We start from the raw sequence: 17,799 nt of genomic DNA on the forward strand, positions 1-17,799 counted from the left end.
TGCTCCACGGCATGTGGGATCTTCCCGGACCGGGGCCCGAACCCGTGTCCCCTGCATCGGCAGGCGGATTCTCAACCACTGCGCCACCAGGGAAGCCCTGTACCTTCCTCTTAATGTTGCTGTGAATCTAAAACTGCTCTAAAAATAAAGTCTTTAAGAAAAAACATTTCAACATATTTGAAGTATCCTCAGTTTATCCAGCTGCATCAGGGGCTGAGAGAAAGAGAAAAAGCTTCATCAGCGTATTGTCAAGACCAGCCAAGGTCAGAAAAGAATTTGGGCAAAGCTCACCCACAGAATTTGTCTTTTGGGTCAAAAAGAGATAGTAGGAGACATTTGGTGATGACAGTTTTTTAAGTTCAGTATCCTGTTTCCTGTATTCCATGCATTCTTAATTTGCCATCACTTTTTGGTAGAGCATATATATATATTTTAAAGTTTATTTATTTTGTTTCTGGCTGCATTGGGTCTTTATTGCTGCGTGGGCTTTCTCTAGTTGTGGCGAGCAGGGGCTACTCTTCATTGCAGTGCGCGGGCCTCTCATTGCGGTGGCTTCTCTTGTTGTGGAGCGTGGGCTCTAGGAGCATGGGCTTCAGCAGTTGTGGCTCTCGGGCCCTAGAGCGCAGGCTCAGTAGTTGTGGCGCACGGACTTAGTTGCTCCGCGGCATGTGGGATCTTCCTGGACCAGGGCTCGAACCCGTGTCTCCTGCTTTGGCAGGCGGATTCTTAACCACTGCGCCATCAGGGAAGCCCTAGAGCATATATTTTTGTATAGCCTTTCTCAAGGAAGTTCCTTAGAGGGAAGTAAGGAAGGCCTGTGGAAAATAATATAGGTGAATATTTTCTCAATTCTCCCAAGTATATGGTACATAATTAGAGCCATTATAGATGCATGGGAGAAAAAAGTTAATTCATTCTGAAGAGTGGATGTTTTAGTGCATTAGGCCTAATTCTATTGTAGAACCCCAGGTGAGAATGGCTACTCTAGTAAATTCTTTAAAAACATTCATGGAAAGTAAATTTTTAAGACCTTGCATATCTAAAAATATCTTTATTTTACCCTAATATGTAATTGATGATTTGACTGGGTATGGAATTCTAAATTGGAAGTCATTTCCTTCTAATTTTGAAAGCCTTGCCTGTATTTTTGTCTTGATTTCAGTATTGTTGATGTCAGTAACTTGTCTCATTCCTGATCTTGGTGCTGTAAATTATATGCACAAGGATTCTTCACCATGGGTAGGATTAGTTCTCAGTTTTTACCACTGCTGGTTTGTGGTTAAGCTTTCCTGAATCTGCAGGACAGTGACTACAAGTTCATTTCATGCTCTCCACTGTCAAACTTATGTTGTTGATGTATCTTCTCCTGGATACATACTTGTGGGATACATACCCATACCTGCTTATATTTTTTAAAAAATACTCATTTCCTGTCATTTTTGTCAAGTTTTAGGAGGGAATACATTAGGTCAGTATCTTTTTTAACCTGGAACCTTTCTTGATTTTACATATATATTTTCCAATTTGATCCTTATAACAATCCTGTAATATAGGGAATATTATTAGCATTTTATAGATGAGGAAACAGAGACCCAGAGAAATTAAGTCAATTGCTCAAATGCATCCAGCTAGGATAGAGCTAGGATTTGAACCCAGGCAGTTTTAATTTCAAATCCTGTTTAACCATTATACTATAAATGCCTTTTGTGATGTTATATTCTTCATGTCTTGAGAGCCAAGTACCATTGCATGAATTAATTATAATTATTTCTCTTTTGCCTATATTAAATGGTAATCTATGTTTCATGGCATGGAGAAAAGAGAAAAAAAACAACCCAAAAACAAACACACAAAACCTGTTATAGTTGTAGGTATCAACCATAAACTGTTTTTACTACTAATTGATTTTGAAATACCTTTGTCAAAGAAATAATATGTTACGTATATATTGAGTTTGTTTATTTTTAAGTGTCCTTTCTTGTGAAGAGAAACAATCTGAGATTATATGGGATGCTGTTGTATATGAGTGGAGAACCAGCCTTGAAGTGTATGCATAGTAAGGAAGGAAACAGATCTTATACTAAGGTCTATAAAATGAACCACTAAATCAGTTGTAATTGAATTGTTATTGTCTAGCTAAGGAGGTGTATTTCTGGGTTGAAAGAACTGTGATCAGAAAAAGCAGTCTAGAGTATATAGAGAAAGTAATTGACTTAGAGTTTTTAATTTTAGTTAAGGTGTAGAGTGAGGCAAATGGATTTTAATGTAAGTAGGAAAGAATTCTCTGGAGTTTTAAAGATTAGGAATAAAGAGACGACATAGCGTATCATTTTGGCTATGGGTCTTTCCTGTTAGATTTAATGATGTGGGATCATACCAGTCACTTAGTTTTAACCTAGAAAAGAAAGATATTTCCATTTGTTACTGTGATAATAAAGTTACACTTTTTTAATAAGAGAGTTTTAAGTGGAAAATACTTGTTGGTAGATTATATATTTTGAAAAGTTTAAATGTAACGAAGAGGAACTACAGCAGCTGTTTCAAAGAAACATATGTTGGGGCATGCAGCATTATTAATGGTATCCTTTTAATCTTTTCTGTTGATTGGTTTGCATTAACACTGTCTTAATGATGCATATATCCCTACTAGAGGTAAAACTTAAATGTTTGTTCTCTGCGTTAGCCGCTGGAATCCATCAGAACTGAACGTGAAAGAATATCTTTCCTTATGAATTCTTAATCATGGCTGAAGCAAGCAGTAGATTAGATATAAATCTAGAAGCTTCAGGAAAGATAAACAGTGTTATGTGTATATCCATTTTTAAAGTAAGCAAAAATTGGAAAGGAAAGAATTGGAAGAGGTGGGAAGTGTGGCAGATACTATAAAAACGTAATGGATATGAGAAGAGGATTGCGTTTTTTGGGAAAAGAGAAACTGATCTTATTACTTCAGCCTGAATCTCTAAGTATTGATCTTGCTTTGTTTTCCTAAAGCAGCAATTCAACCCAGGGCATTACTGGTTTGATAAAAAGGTGAAACGGTGGAATAGCCTTTCTTGTTTATCAGTTCATTTTTTTAAAAAACCCAGCAGCATGACTTAGTGCCTTTTCTGTCAGTCTCTTTCTCTATCTGTTTATTGCTGATTTGACAGTCTCTGGTCCTTCTCCTTTGCTGTTAAATGTGTGTGTCCTTTGTTTGTGCTGGTGGGTTTTGCTATATTTGGATGTGAGAGAAAAGCCTGTCATTGCCATACTCGTCTAATTAGGCTTCTGGGTGAGCATATACATTAAATAGACTTTCTAAACCATGAAGGAAGAGAGCTCACAGCAACGCAGATTTTCTTCCTGTACTGTGGTTTCGCCTGTTTTATTTCCTCCACGAATTGATGGCCGAAAGCTGGTCCGGAATGCTTCATTTGGAGGATACAATGAACTTTCTCCTTCGTTGCCAGGTTTGTTTGTTTAATCTTGCATTCTTTTCTTAATTTCTTATAGATTTTTTATTAAAATAAACTAGATGTTTTAACATCTTAAATCCGCTTTTGTTTAAACAAAACAATTCTATAGTGAAAGGTTAGATTTTAGTAACTGCTGCTATATGGCTTGGCTTTTCCATATTTTCTTTTACAGTCTCTTTAAGCTTGAACTTGAAAACTAATGATTCAGTGAAGTATGAATCTTGAGTGCTGATAGCATAAATTTTTGCTTTAATTATTGAAATAAATGTTATAACCCTTTGATAAAAATAAAGCCCTTTCTAGACTTCAGATAAAATTCTATAGATAAACCAATTGCAAATGAAACCCACATATTTAATATTGATACTTGTTAGACTATTTCAAGCAAAATAGTAGCTATGTGAAAATTGATGTTTAGTTTAAACCTTAATAGCTTAAGTCCTGACTAACGTGAAGTTCTCTACCTAAATATAATTTTTGAAATGCCTTACTTTATGTTGTTAGATGTGTTTGGGTATGTATGATAAGTTTTTGCTTAAAAAATGTTATTTTTATGGTAGTATTTATTAAATGAAATTAGGCATTGACAGCTATGATTCAGACATTAAACAACTGGTCGATGAGTTGTAGATGTAAGCTGATCTTTTATTGCTTGAAAAAGGTTTATTGTAGCAAATATTTAGTTATAGATTTTAAAATATAAATAATCTCTGTTTTGTTTTCAAAATATTAAGCTGCTACATAATCATATCTACTCTTTTAAGGTTGTTTTTTTCTTTTAAAATAAAAATATTCTTTTAATACTCATGGTAAAGAAGTATTGACTGAAACTGGTGCTTGTTTTAATTGTTTATATATTTTTCTGACACACATTTTGTGAAATTCAAATTATATTTTCATTTTTCACACTAACCTTTATTCTTAGCTTTTTGTGAATATTCATGCCGCCAGGCAGTATATGCATTCTTTTGAGATAGTGAAACAACTTGTAGAAAGTGTTACTTGGGCAGTTAAGTAAATTATTGTAAATTCACTGATTTCATTTTCTTTTCTAACAGGGTTTCTGAAAAGAATTGGAAACCATAGTCCTGAACTGTTGCCTAAGTAGCATAAGCTTTAAACAACATTCATAGTCCGTATTTAGTCTTCTTAGTGTAGCATGATTACTATCATGCTTGTTTCTTAATGTTCTCAAAATGGTGTAAATTTTACTATTTGTCTATGTTCAGAAGTGGCTCTGAAAATACAACACACAGAAAATTTTTTAATGTTGTTAAATACTGTACTTATTTGCTTTTACAATGTGACTTGGTTCCATTTCTGTATTTGTCTTTGTCTTCTTGATTTTCTTTTTTTAAGCCAGCAGGCTTGCTAGCACATGTTTGCTGACCTTCATGCTATGAGTCTACTTAATATAAAGAATAATCAGGTTACCTTACTAAACAATAGAAAACTTCACTGTTCAGACATTTGGTTTTTACGTCATTAGGTAATTGAAGACAGAATTGTCGGTTTCTCGTCTCAAAGAAAATATTGAAGGTCATTCTAGATAGATTTGTTTGAATGGAAAAGTAAATAGTTGGCTTTGTTTTCTAATTCTTGAAATAGAGAAAATCATATTCATAGGGATGCTTCCATATTTCTCTTAATACAACCAACAGTTTTATTACAACCAGCCATGATAAAAAGCTTTTTAAAATATGTTTTATTTTATCAGCTAAGAAGTAGAATTAGGTACTTCAAAGAAGTGGCTTTTTATGTATTTCTTTTAAGTTAAAAGTAAAAAATATAATTTTTTCTGGGACATTTTATTGATTTATCTGACATCTTTAGAGAAAGAGAGGTTCTACATTAGTGATATTTAAAGATAACTTTGTTTTACCACTTTGACCACAACCCTTTTATCATTTTAGTTTTCCTTAGGAAAATCTACCCCCCCCCTTTTTTTTTTGTTACTTCTACCTTAAGGAATATATTGGTATGGCCTTTTTCTTTATGATGAGTTATAAAATAGAAATGGTACCCTTTGTCCATGTACCTAGAAATTGGAATAAATAAACTCTGAACAAAGATGTTTATAGATACTCTGTAAGCTTTAGTACATAGATAGATCTGTTTAGTATGTTTTGACTTCTTGGAGATTTTTTTCTTATACAATTTCTTGATTCTTGGCTGTATTCAGTATAGTTTATGTAGCAATTCTATATTTTGTAAATACTTATTCAATCTGCATTTATAGATATGTGTATATAATCTCATTTTAACAAGATTAAAGCAGCATAAATCTTTCTGTATTATATCTAAACATTAATGAACCAAATTTTACTGAAGTATATAAAAAGGTTATACCTTATCAATGCTGATAACACTTGTATTCTGTTAACAAATTAGAATTAGGGGCAGAGTGCTAATTTATTCAGGAATCATAGTCCACTGAATTAGTAAGAGAAAGTAAACTCTGTTTACTACTACATTATTGGAAAATATCTTCATGACCACAGATTTAGGGGAGACTTTCTTAAGACCAAAAAGCACTAACTGTTAAAAGAATGAGATTGCTAAATTTGACAACATTAAGATCAAGAGCTGTTCATCAAAGAGACTGTGCAGAGAATTAAAAGAGAAGCCGTAGAATGGGGAGATATTTGTAATAAATATAACTGGCAAAGAACCAATAATTGGAAAACATTAAGAATTCCTGTATAAATTAAGAAAAAGATAGACAATGAGGTTTTTTTTTTAATGTAGATAGACAATGAGTTTTTTTTTTTAATGTGCAAAAGATCTGGACTCTTCACAAAGAGAAAATTAAAATGGTAATTAACATGAGATAGTGCTCAATATCATTAGTAATAAGGGACACACAAACTAAAATCTCATTGATTTACTATTGATACACACACCCAACAGATTGGCAAAGATATTAAAAATCTGTCAATATTGATGTGTTACCATGGATATGGAGAAAGGAGAACTCACACACAGTGCTAGTGGAAAAATAAGCAAATTGGTAAACAATATGGTATTCTTAAAGTTGAAGACCCACATATACTCTGACCTAGGAGTTCTGCTTCTAGGTTTAAACCCTAGAGATATTCATGGATATATATGTCTACTAAGATACATTTCCAAGAATATTCATATCACCAGTGTTTGTAAGAGGGACAAGCTAGAAACAGCCCAAACAATGGATGGATAAATAGTGATGTAGTCATGCAGTAGGATTCTAATCAGCAATGACAATGAATGAAATACCTGCTGTGACATGCTAGTAAATAATAATCGCAAAAGTCAAGGTAGTTACCTTTGAGGGAAAGAAGAATAGATTGTGATCAAGAATGGCATGGGGCGGGTGGTGAGTAGTTCTTATGGGATGTTGACAATTCTGTATTTCTTGATTTGGGTGGCGGTTATGCAGATAGTCACTGTATACATTAAATTATGCCTTTACATTTTATGCATTTTTCTGAAGGTGTGCTATATTTCACCTATTTTAAAAAGCCACTACAAGTAAAAGAGTCCATTTTTTATTAATTTTTGGATCAGTTTATCAAACTTCGTATTTGAAAGGATGAATAAGAATTAAACCCTTCTTTTAAGGAACTCACAGTCAAGTATGTGACATGAACATGAAAACAAATAATTGAAGTACATTGTGATAAATATGGTAGTACAAATGTACCAAGTGCTGTGTCTCAGAGGAGACAGCTGAACTCTATGCCTACACGATCTAAGCAAGGCTCCCAGAAGACGTTGGCCTTGGATCTTGAGACACACCCTGGCATTCTAGACACAGCATGAATTTTAAAGTGAGACCTAAGTGTGAATTAGCTCTGGTACTGTCACGTACTGACATTTGTCAAGTTACTGAATTCCTGTGAGCCTCAATGCTTTCAATTATATAGAATATTCCTAATACTTAGCGGGGTGCATTGTTTTAAAGATTAGAAGTAGTAAACCATCTAGCATAGTGTCTTAAAATCACAAGTGTTCCTACAAGTGGATATTGGTTGCTTTATTGTTGTTTTCATAAATATTATTATGTTAATTATCCCCATAATAATCATCATTGTTGATGAATGAATCAGAATTAGCCCAGAGCAGGATATGTTAAAGGGATATAGACTAAGTAAGAAAGGATGTCATAGCAGGAGAGGTCTAATAAACTAGAAGAATAGGGAAGGATATCTGAATTAAAAAAATTTTTTTATTGAGGCATAACTTACACATAGTTAAGTACACAACTTTTTGAATTTTTAGTTATATATCGATATGTGTAACCATTTCCCAGTTGCCCAGAAGACCCTCTCATGCCCACCCCAGTCAGTTCCTCCTACAAAAAAGATAAATCACTGTTCCAACCTCTAGCACCATAGATTAGGTTTGCTAGTTCCTGATCTTTATATAAGTAGAATCATATGGTATATGATATGTGCTTTTTGTTGTTGTTTTTTTTGTTTTTTGTTTGTTTGTTTGTTTTTTTGCGGTACGTGGGCCTCTCACTGTTGTGGCCTCTCCCGTTGCGGAGCACAGGCTCCGGACGCGCAGGCTCAGCGGCCATGGCTCACGGGCCCAGCTGCTCCACGGCATGTGGGATCTTCCCGGACTGGGGCATGAACCCGTGTCCCCTGCATCGGCAGGCGGACTCTCAACCACTGCGCCACCAGGGAAGCCCTATGTGCTTTTTTTTTTTGATGGGGAGAGGTGGCTTTTTCTACTCATTATTTTGTTTGTTGTTTTGTGTATTGGTAATTGGTTCTTTTTCATTGCTGTGTTTCATTCCATTGTGTGAATATAATATATTCATTTATTCTAGTATTAATAGTCATTTGAGTTGGCTCCAGATTTTGCTATTATGAATAAAACTGCTGTGAACATTTTTGTACCTGTCTTTTAATGAACATGAACACACTCATCTCTGTTGGGTATAACTAGGATCAGAAGTGTTCTGTCTTAGAATATGAGTACTTTCAGCTTTAGGAGATACTGTCAAATAGTTTTCCAAAGTGACTATGCTATTTGTAGTCCCACCAGTAGTGAATAGTGTTCCGGTTGTTCTGTATTCTAACCTAACCTGTATTTGCATGGTCTTAGTCCTTTTGATCTTAGCCATTTGGGTGGGGAATGTAGGTTTCTATTTCATGGTAGCAGTGAGGAAGATAGTGGGAAGAGAATTTACTACCTAATATCGCTAATAAGCAAACTTGGTAAAAAGTCATGATCTGAAACTGTTCTGCATTATTGAAAATGGTCAATAATGTATTGTAGGCGTCAGGATTTTATCTATAATATCACATTTTTAAGAAATAAAGGAGTAATTTTTAAGTAATTTTAAATCTCTATATATGGAAAACAAATAAAAGTCTAAGAAGTATTTTGGCTGAGCCCTTTTTGGCTTCTAACAAATATAATACTTTCGCTGACATTTTAAGATAACGATTATTTTTCATGTTTTTAGGAAGCCACCTTTATCCAGTCTGAAGAAAGAGTCCTTCATGTGTTGCTTTTTGCTTTGCCTACCTTGGAATTAGCCTTGAAAACTTAGTGTACAGTATGGCAGTATTTTCTGTTTAAGGCTTTTGAACACTTTTATGTGGTCATTGCACTTTAAGCTACTCATCTGCTTATTTGCACTTAGCTGAAACTCAAAAGTATTGGACCAGACTTAGCCTTTTGCTTTATCCGCTGTAATTTTAAATAACTTGGAAGTCATCAGGGCCAGCTTTTAAAATAATGATTTGATTTGCCAGTTTGAGGTATAGAAAATCTTTTAAAATGGGATTCATTTATTGGTCTGACATAATATACAACCTATGTTTATGAGTGCCCTTTTTTTTGTTTTTTTGTTTAGTTTCATCTTGCTTTCGTATGTGTCCTTTTCCAACATTTGAAACTTTCTGCAGGACATATTTGCATGTTCAAAAAAAGTCTATTCAGATTTGTAACTTCCACTTTGTTTTAATTTACTGTTCTGTTTTTTAAATAATATGTGAATGTAGACACAGTGAAGTGGGCATTTTTCTTAGTCTAATAAATGGATTGACCTAGATGGAGCTGAAACCAAAACCAAACTAGAGAAATTAAAGTAAAATTCAGTTCTTATGAGAATAAAGAAAAACATCATCTTTTTTCCATTCATAATATATACTTTTAGAAAATCTTTGTTCTCTTGTACATGTATTTACAAGATCTTTGAAATAATTTGTGTTAATGCATTAGAATTAAGAATTACTTATTACAAAATGTTTATTACTCTGAATAAATATTTTAGAACTTTTAAACTGAATTATGTAACTTTGGTTTGCTTTACACTAAAGTTTCAAATCTCGGTAAGTTTTCCTTTAAAATTCCATGTTAGATTTATGAAACAGGTTTCTTTTTTTCCCTCCTTGGTTTTAGGATTGCCTGATCTTTCTGCTTACCAGAGATGGAAAAGAAAATAAAAAGATTCCTTCTTCATATTACAAAAAAAAAAAAAAAAAAAAAATTAGCAAAATCTCTGAATTAAGAAAATGGAATGGATTTGTTTTAGCTAATATAAATCAAATACAGAATAAATGGTCTCATTGATATGCTAGAAATGATTTTTAAATGCTTCAGGCACTGATACTACTGATAACTTTTCAAACGCTGTTTTATGAATGATTATATTTTTATATAGGCTTTTATTGGACTCAGAACAAATAGTTGTAGGGAAGAGTTAATATTACTTGTCCTCAAAAGTAGAAAGAGGGCCTCCCTGGTGGCGCAGTGGTTGAGAGTCCGCCTGCCGATGCAGGGGATACGGGTTCGTGCCCCGGTCTGGGAGGATCCCATATGCCGCGGAGTGGCTGGGCCCGTGAGCCATGGCCGCTGGGCCTGCGCGTCCGGAGCCTGTGCTCCGCAACGGGAGAGGCCGCAACAGTGAGAGGCCCACATACCGCAAAAAGAAAAAAAAAAAAAAAAAAAAAAAAAGTAGAAAGAACTTCATTAAAATGAGTACCGCCCCTCTTATGCCTGCCACACAAATCTCAGCATTAACGTTTCTCTAATTGTACCCTTACAACATTAACTTGTTAATTGCTTTTGATAGTGCTGTATTAATGTGTTACATGATAGGAAAGATTTGTGCATATATCCCAATGCACTCATGTTTTAGATTTATCCTTTTAGAATTTATATAACAATAGTCAGTGACAATGATAATATTAAGGGTCAATGTTAATTGAATACATACTGTCTGCAAATACTATGCTAATTGCTTTCTATGCATGCTCATTTAATTCTCACAATAAACACATTATTAGATTTTTTTTAAAGTCTGTCCCTCAATTCAGATTTATTTCCCTAGTATTCTTTTATCACCCATTCTGGAGTTGTTTTCCAGTTTGGCAAGAGGTGTGAAAAGTATATTGGGTTGGTTCTTTGTTAGAAAACAGCTAACTGAAATAAAAGTTCCATGAGTCCTGAATTCATGCCAAGTGAATGAGCAGAGAAAAGAGATATTTAGCTTATGTTGATGGGTTCAGGGAAAGACACCAGTGCCTCTGTAAGCCTTGATTTATTCTAAAGAATTACTATACTAGACATGATCCCTTAGTAGTCTTTAAACTATAATAGTTTAAAACTGTATTTTGAGTCTAGGCTTCTTGCACTGATGTATATCAAATATTGTATAGTGTATATTTGAAATTGAATAACTTATGTGCATTTGCTTTTTAATGCCTATATGTGTTCAAATGTGGAATACTGAAATAATGACTATGTTTTTAAAGGGTTTGAAAGAGGAAAGGAAGACATTTCTCAAAACAAAGATGAATCTTCCCTTTCTATGTCAAAGAGCAAGGTAAGCATATTGTTGTCCTCAAATATATGATCACAACATTTTTCTAATGTTTAAGACGAGTGAACTAACACTGAAATCCTATCAGATTTTTATGGGATGTTTTTATGTTGGTATATCTAAACCATGTAGTATATATGAAAAAAGGAAAGTTCCCTGGGGCTGATTTAGATTCTGTTGGTTACTTGGAAATATAGCCTATTGGTAACCAGGGTTCTCTCCTGAGTGATATTGTTCTGGTATGTCTGCTATAGCAGTATATCTCAGACTGAAGTCTGAGGGTTCCATGTAGAGAAATAGAGATAGTCAGGGTTCATTGGGTTTTTTGTTTTGTTTTGTTTTTTAATTTGTAAGTGTTTTGGGTTCATTCAAATGACAATCAAAACATGTACATTTTACCAGTTAAAGGCCGAACATCTCTTGCTATAATAGTGTGCAATTGAAAGGCACTTTCTTAGAATAAGACATAGTTCCCTAAATTAGTAATTTTCAAATGAGATACTTGTACATATTCTTAAGTCTGTTGAGAATTTTTTCTTTAAGAGTACTATTCAAATTTGAAAAGTATTGTATGATGCATTGACTTTCCTATGGGTTTGTAATTCACTAGATTTTCTATAATTCGTCAATGGATTTGACTTTTGACTGTTATTTCTGGTCAGGTTTAGTAGCAGGAGAAGCTTTTATGTTTGTGGAATCAAACTTCAATGACTGTAAGAAAATCTATTTCTTTTTTTAAATTAATTAATTAGTTTATTTATTTATTTATTTATTTATGGCTGCATTGGGTCTTTGTTGCTGCGCGCAGGCTTTCTCTAGTTGCGGTGAGCGGGGGCTGCTCTTTGTTGCGGTGCGTGGGCTTCTCCTTGCGGTGGCTTCTCGTTGCAGAGCACAGGCTCTAGGCATGCGGGCTTCAGTAGTTGTGGCTCATGGGCTCAGTAGTTGTGGCTCGCGGGCTCTAGAGTGCAGGCTCAGTAGTTGTGGCACACGGGCTTAGTTGCTCTGCAGCATGTGGGGTCTTCCCAGACCAGGGCTCAAACCCGTGTCCCCTGTACTGGCAGGCAGATTCTTAACCACTGTGCCACCAGGGAAGTCCAAAAATCTATTTCTTAAGCTAGTAAATTCTCTGCTATTCTCAGCAGTAGGCTTGGCTTGTAAAACCCTACATATTTTGTTCCTGTTCTTGTGAGTGGTTGAGAGGATTCCATGATATATTTTTTATCATATTCCGTGATATGCTTTACACAGATTTTATTCACACTTAACTTTTCAAGTATTCATTACATAAAGGTCCATCCTGTAGTTATATGTATATAAGTACATAAGGTGAAAATTTAGTAGGACTTTGTATGTATATAATGTATGCATGAGAAATACCTTTATCGTTTCATATGAGATGCATAATTAATGAGGAGATGATTTATCTTGGTTCTGCCATGGTTAGAAATACAATGAAATTTATGGAATTTAAAAAACCTATTTTCAAGCAGTTAATACCAGAATTGGTGAATGTATGGAACAGTGGTATTCCTACTCAGAACCCTAAACTCCAGATCTACCTACCACAGCCATCTACATGTAGTCTCTAAATGGGAGGGTGAGGGAGGGCAGGAGGGGTGGGGGGGGGCAGGGAGCCTGAAAAGCAAGTTTACATACCTTAATGAAGCAGTGTGCATTAACAAATAAAAGGAAACACTGGCTGCACCTTGAGTACAATAGCACCTAGTTGTGTATGAACGTTAAATTAAAATTAAATAAAATTAGAAATTTGGTTCCTCATTTACACTAGCCACATCTCAATAGCTCACTAGCCACTTATAGGTAGTGGCTACCATATTGGACTACTCAGATGTAGAATATTTCTGTTATTCAGAAAGTTCTACTGCACAGCAATCACCCACTGCTTTAGGGTCAAAAAAGTGAGTTTGAATCTCGACCGTCATATAATACCTGTGACTTCTTAGATGCTAATTATAATGACATTAATAGCTATTTTGTACTAAGAGCTTGCTAAGTGTCTTTTTAACTCTCTTAAGGATACTAGAAGACAGGTATTATTGGCCCCATTTTATTAGTGAACAAACCGAAGCTTAGAGAAGTTAAATAACTCTCAAGGGTCAAAATGGTAGAGCTAGAATTCAAAGTGGCTTCAGTTTTCTTATCTGTACAAAAGAGGTAAGATCTAACTCTCAGGTTGTGATGCTGTTAAGTGCCTCATGAAGTACTTGATTAATAATAGGTGTTTGAGAATTCGTTTTTCTTACTTTGCATAAAGAACTACAGTGAATGAATAGGCTTCTTGACATGGTAACTATTTGGTGTAAGTAGAATTGTACTCATTCTGTTATTTTCCAAGAGCTGAATCTTATTGATTCTATCTTACCTTAGGTTTAACCTTGGTTTATTCTGTTAGCTTAAGAGATACATAGTCACTAGTTTGTCCTTATAAATTTTAGCATATATTCCACCCTGTTGTTTTTCAGAACAATCCTAAAATTTATACATTTGTCATCAAACCTTAATCTCATGGAATTGTGAAGATTTTGTTCTTACCTAAGTCACTTTGGGAAGCAAAATCTTGTTATTCCTTCTATGATCGATGTGCATAACTGAAACCATTAAATAATTTTAACCTTGTACTTTTATGAATTTGATGCAGCAAGTATCAGTACTGTCACTGTGGTCACTGAATTTGCAGTATCCTTCTTTCCCCCCAACCCCCGCCATTTTAAACATAAAGGCAGTTCCTGTTTCTCATGCATCCTGTAAATGAGTGACTTGGAGAAATCAGTTACTCAGATCATCCCGTCTTCCTTTTCGCATTGTTAAATATAGTTTTCATTGTCCACCTCAGTGAAAGGAATTGCCAACATGAATGGTGTGTCTAGTGGGATAAAAGGAGCTGTTACCAGGGTAAGGGGTTTCTGAGCCGAGATCTTCACTTGATTCTCCAGCCATCAGTCTGCGTACCTGTAGGTTTGCTAAATCATCTACCTCCTGCTGTAAAAAATATATTTCCTTGGACATTAAAAAAAAAATTTTCTTTCCAAATCAAAATATCGGATAGAGTCATAGTAACTTATCATTACTGGTTCTATTCCTTATATCTGCAGTATTTTATAGTTTTCAAAGCAAGTCAAAAGTATACTCATATGTTAGTGTTCCATTTATCTAAAGGTCATATTTTTGTCAACACTTGCAATCTAGAGGATAGTCACAAACCTGAAACACAGTATACCAAGTACTGTGTTAAATACATCATGCACACTACCTCATTTACCCCTCAAAGCGACCTTATGACTTGATAGGAATATCCTTATTTTATAAATGATCAATTAAGACTGGAAGAGATTGAATAACTTCCCATAGTTGCACAGCCCATAAGGTATCATCATTAAAATAGTGGTCAGTAAGTTTATAAAAGGAGGAAACTTAGTTTAGTAAAATATTTCCAACAAAATACCAGTTTATGATTCTTGGTATTTAAAAGGTAACTTGTTGATTCAGAAAACTCTGGTAGTATTTCATGAAAAAGACTATAGACCTTGGTCACTGGATCCTTTTTTTTTCTTTTTTTCAGAACTAGCTGCACAGTATGGCAAGGATTCCTTGAAGTATGTGTGCTGTAGTTTACCAAGCTCATGTGACAGCCATCTGGTCTGCTGGTCCCTTATATACTGGAATCGTTTAGGAATCTCCAAGCCAGATCTTGTCATGTCTAGGGAAATAGGTTTCCTGTTGTTCATAAAGATAAGTCTTAAATTTGAGTCTAAGATTCTATATGAACAGTTTTAAAAGGTGAGAAATAAATGTGATGAGATGGCTAAGAGCATGAGACTGAGAATTAGGCACACCAGCGTACAAATCCCAGATCGTCTACTTATGACTGACTTTGGGAAGTTATTTAATCTGTTAGTCTTAGTTTCTTTAGTAGCAAAAGGAGGAACTACAACTCTCTCATAAGGTTGCTTTGAGGATTAAATGAAGCAGAACATATAAAGTATTTACATAGTACTTGGTAAAGAGTTAAACAGTCATTCATTTTCATTAACTTTTTTTTGCGGTATGCGGGCCTCTCACTGTTGTGGCCTCTCTCGTTGTGGAGCACAGGCTCCGGATGCACAGGCTCGGCCATGGCTCACGGGTCCAGCTGCTCCGCGGCATGTGGGATCTTTCCGGACCAGGGCACGAACCCGTGTCCCCTGCATCGGCAGGTGGACTCTCAACCATTGCGCCACCAGGGAAGTCCCATTTTCATTAGCTTTTAAGCTAATATTATTAGCATTCTTCACTTAATAGTATCTAAAAAGTACATTATAATACACATTTTCCTATTAAGCTGTGGGAAATAGAAACCATTATATTCCTCTGACAGTAGCCATGTCACCTTTGAGTTTCCAACAGCAAGGAGAGGACAGAGACCTGTTTGGCTTGAGGACTTTTGTGGAATGGTTTTAGTATCACAACATATCCTGTCATCATGGGAGTAAGCAATATGATGTTTCAAGTCCAGTTCTCAAAGGAGTAACTTCAACAAAAAGTTAATTAGGTTAATCCCCACCTTCTACATTGAGTGTAGTTTGCAGTTCCCTTCCAGTTCAGCCAGTTATTACCATCAACATAATAATTCGTATTTTGTACTAAGTAGCGGAGGCATTTTTAGGAGAGGTGAGCTGCAAATGCTAGTTTCATTTTCATTTTATTAATTCTAAAGGTACTTATTGAGCCCTTCCTTTTCCCCAGGTGATAGCTGGCTACAGTTGATGAATAAACATGGTCCCTGTCCTCATGGATCTTAAAATTGAGTGAGGGAGTTTGTACCCAAAGTTTTTCATCCTTGATCACGTCTAGTGATATTATGTAGATCTGGCCATTAAACACTTGAAAGCTACCATTTGGATCAAGCCCCATATACTTTCCTGGCACTGGGAGTAATGCTACAAACTTTAAGTACCTTCTCCCATGTCTAACAACAGGTGAAAATGAAAATCATAGAACAGTGGAGGAATATGTTTAATTTAATTGTTCCAGGAATTATAGAAACAGCTTTTAGTTCTATATTCTTCTACTCTGGTGGAAGAAAGTAGTCTCCTTGAAAGAGTCCTGGATTAGGAGACCCAGGTTCTGATCCCTGCTGTTGATGGATTGTTTAGAAAACCAACATCCCTGAGCCTCCCTTTCATGATTTGTAAAATGGAGATAAAACCACTTGTTATGCCTATTTTTCAAGGTTGTTATGAGGATCAAATTGAAATATCAAGTATAAACAAAGTCTGGAAACAAGTTTAAGACATTAATAATAATTTACGGGCACTGGATAGTTAGGAAGAAGTAGGTGCTAGGAATATTGATTTTTAAACACTGTACAACTTAGGGTGTTTCAGTACTAGTTTCTGAAGATGTTTGTATTTATTCCCTTTGGAGAAGGAGTTGCAATAGGGCAATGTGTACAGCAACTTGCTAGAAGTTTTTTGTTTTTTAGAATATTTCAACTTAAAAAATTACACTGCTTTGGATACATTTGTTCTAAGAATAAGTAAATAATTGTATTTTTCAGAAATACCCTGAAAAATAGAATGCAAAGATTTACAAATGATCTTATTTAACCTCACATTGTAAATTAATTTATTGATAAGTGGGTTTTTTTGTCTTTTTGTGGCTTTAATGTGGATTAGTTTTCAAACCCAAATACTGTAAAGGGAAAATTGGTATTTGAAAATTGACATTTGCCTAAATCACAGCAATGAATGGGAAGAATGTCACAAACATAGTTTTAACATTAGTTTTTATGTGCTGTATGTGTGTGTAGAATAAGTGACGGTTTTAATTATTTCTCTTTTCTTCATTTCCATGTGACTTCAGTCTGAATCTAAACTTTATAATGGCTCGGAGAAGGATAGTTCAGCTTCAAGCAAGCTTACAAAAAAAGAATCTCTCAAGGTTAGTTTCCACAGTTATGAAATAAGATAAAGAAATAAATATTTGTAATCCTAAAGGAAGAAAAAAAAATGTTAATGTTTGTATGGCATGCTGGAATCAACTGAAGAGACTCTTTGATGACTGTCCCAGTGCTATTCTGGCCCTCAGCTGGGGTGCGGGTGCTGAGGACTGGATATCTTTGCACTGCTGTACTTGAGTCAAGCACGCCACTGTGTTACAGAACATAACGGGAAACTCTGCTGCTCTTTGAAATTTGAGTTTACTGACTGCTAAATCATGGGCTGAATTTGGCCCACAGGTAATATATATTTTGTTTGACCTACACAGTGTTTTAAAAATTTGAGCCAACAATTATAAGTCCAGATATCCAGCTTCTCCTAAGAAATAGGTAGTACTGGGGCTGCCTTCCAGAATGGCCACAGATCCTGGAGTTTAAGGAACACATGCTTTCCAATTGATTCTTGATTCCCATATAGTCTGTTTTGCCCCTCTTTTTTTCCATATCTGATCCTATACGTATGTGCATTTACAATCCTATATGAAATCTGTTAATTCAGATATGCATATTAACAAAGACCA

General features: G+C 35.0%; 1 protein-coding gene across 5 annotated transcripts in view; it reads left to right on the plus strand.

Annotated features, from left to right (window-relative positions):
* OSBPL8 (oxysterol binding protein like 8) overlaps positions 1-17,799 on the plus strand; it is a 163,496-nt gene that overhangs the window by 90,099 nt on the left and 55,598 nt on the right. For 4 of the 5 annotated variants that reach the window (XM_081249780.1, XM_081249781.1, XM_081249783.1 and 1 more), the window contains 2 exons: positions 11,213-11,283; positions 17,143-17,220. In XM_081249780.1, the coding sequence (XP_081105906.1) occupies positions 11,213-11,283; positions 17,143-17,220 (149 nt within the window). Of the gene's footprint in view, positions 1-11,212; positions 11,284-14,860; positions 14,895-17,142; positions 17,221-17,799 lie in introns of all 5 variants that reach the window. The other variant, XM_081249784.1, reaches the window with a different exon arrangement.

The sequence above is a fragment of the Mesoplodon bidens genome (genome assembly GCF_964165515.1).
Source record: "Mesoplodon bidens genome assembly, chromosome: 11".
Taxonomy (NCBI): domain Eukaryota; kingdom Metazoa; phylum Chordata; class Mammalia; order Artiodactyla; family Ziphiidae; genus Mesoplodon; species Mesoplodon bidens.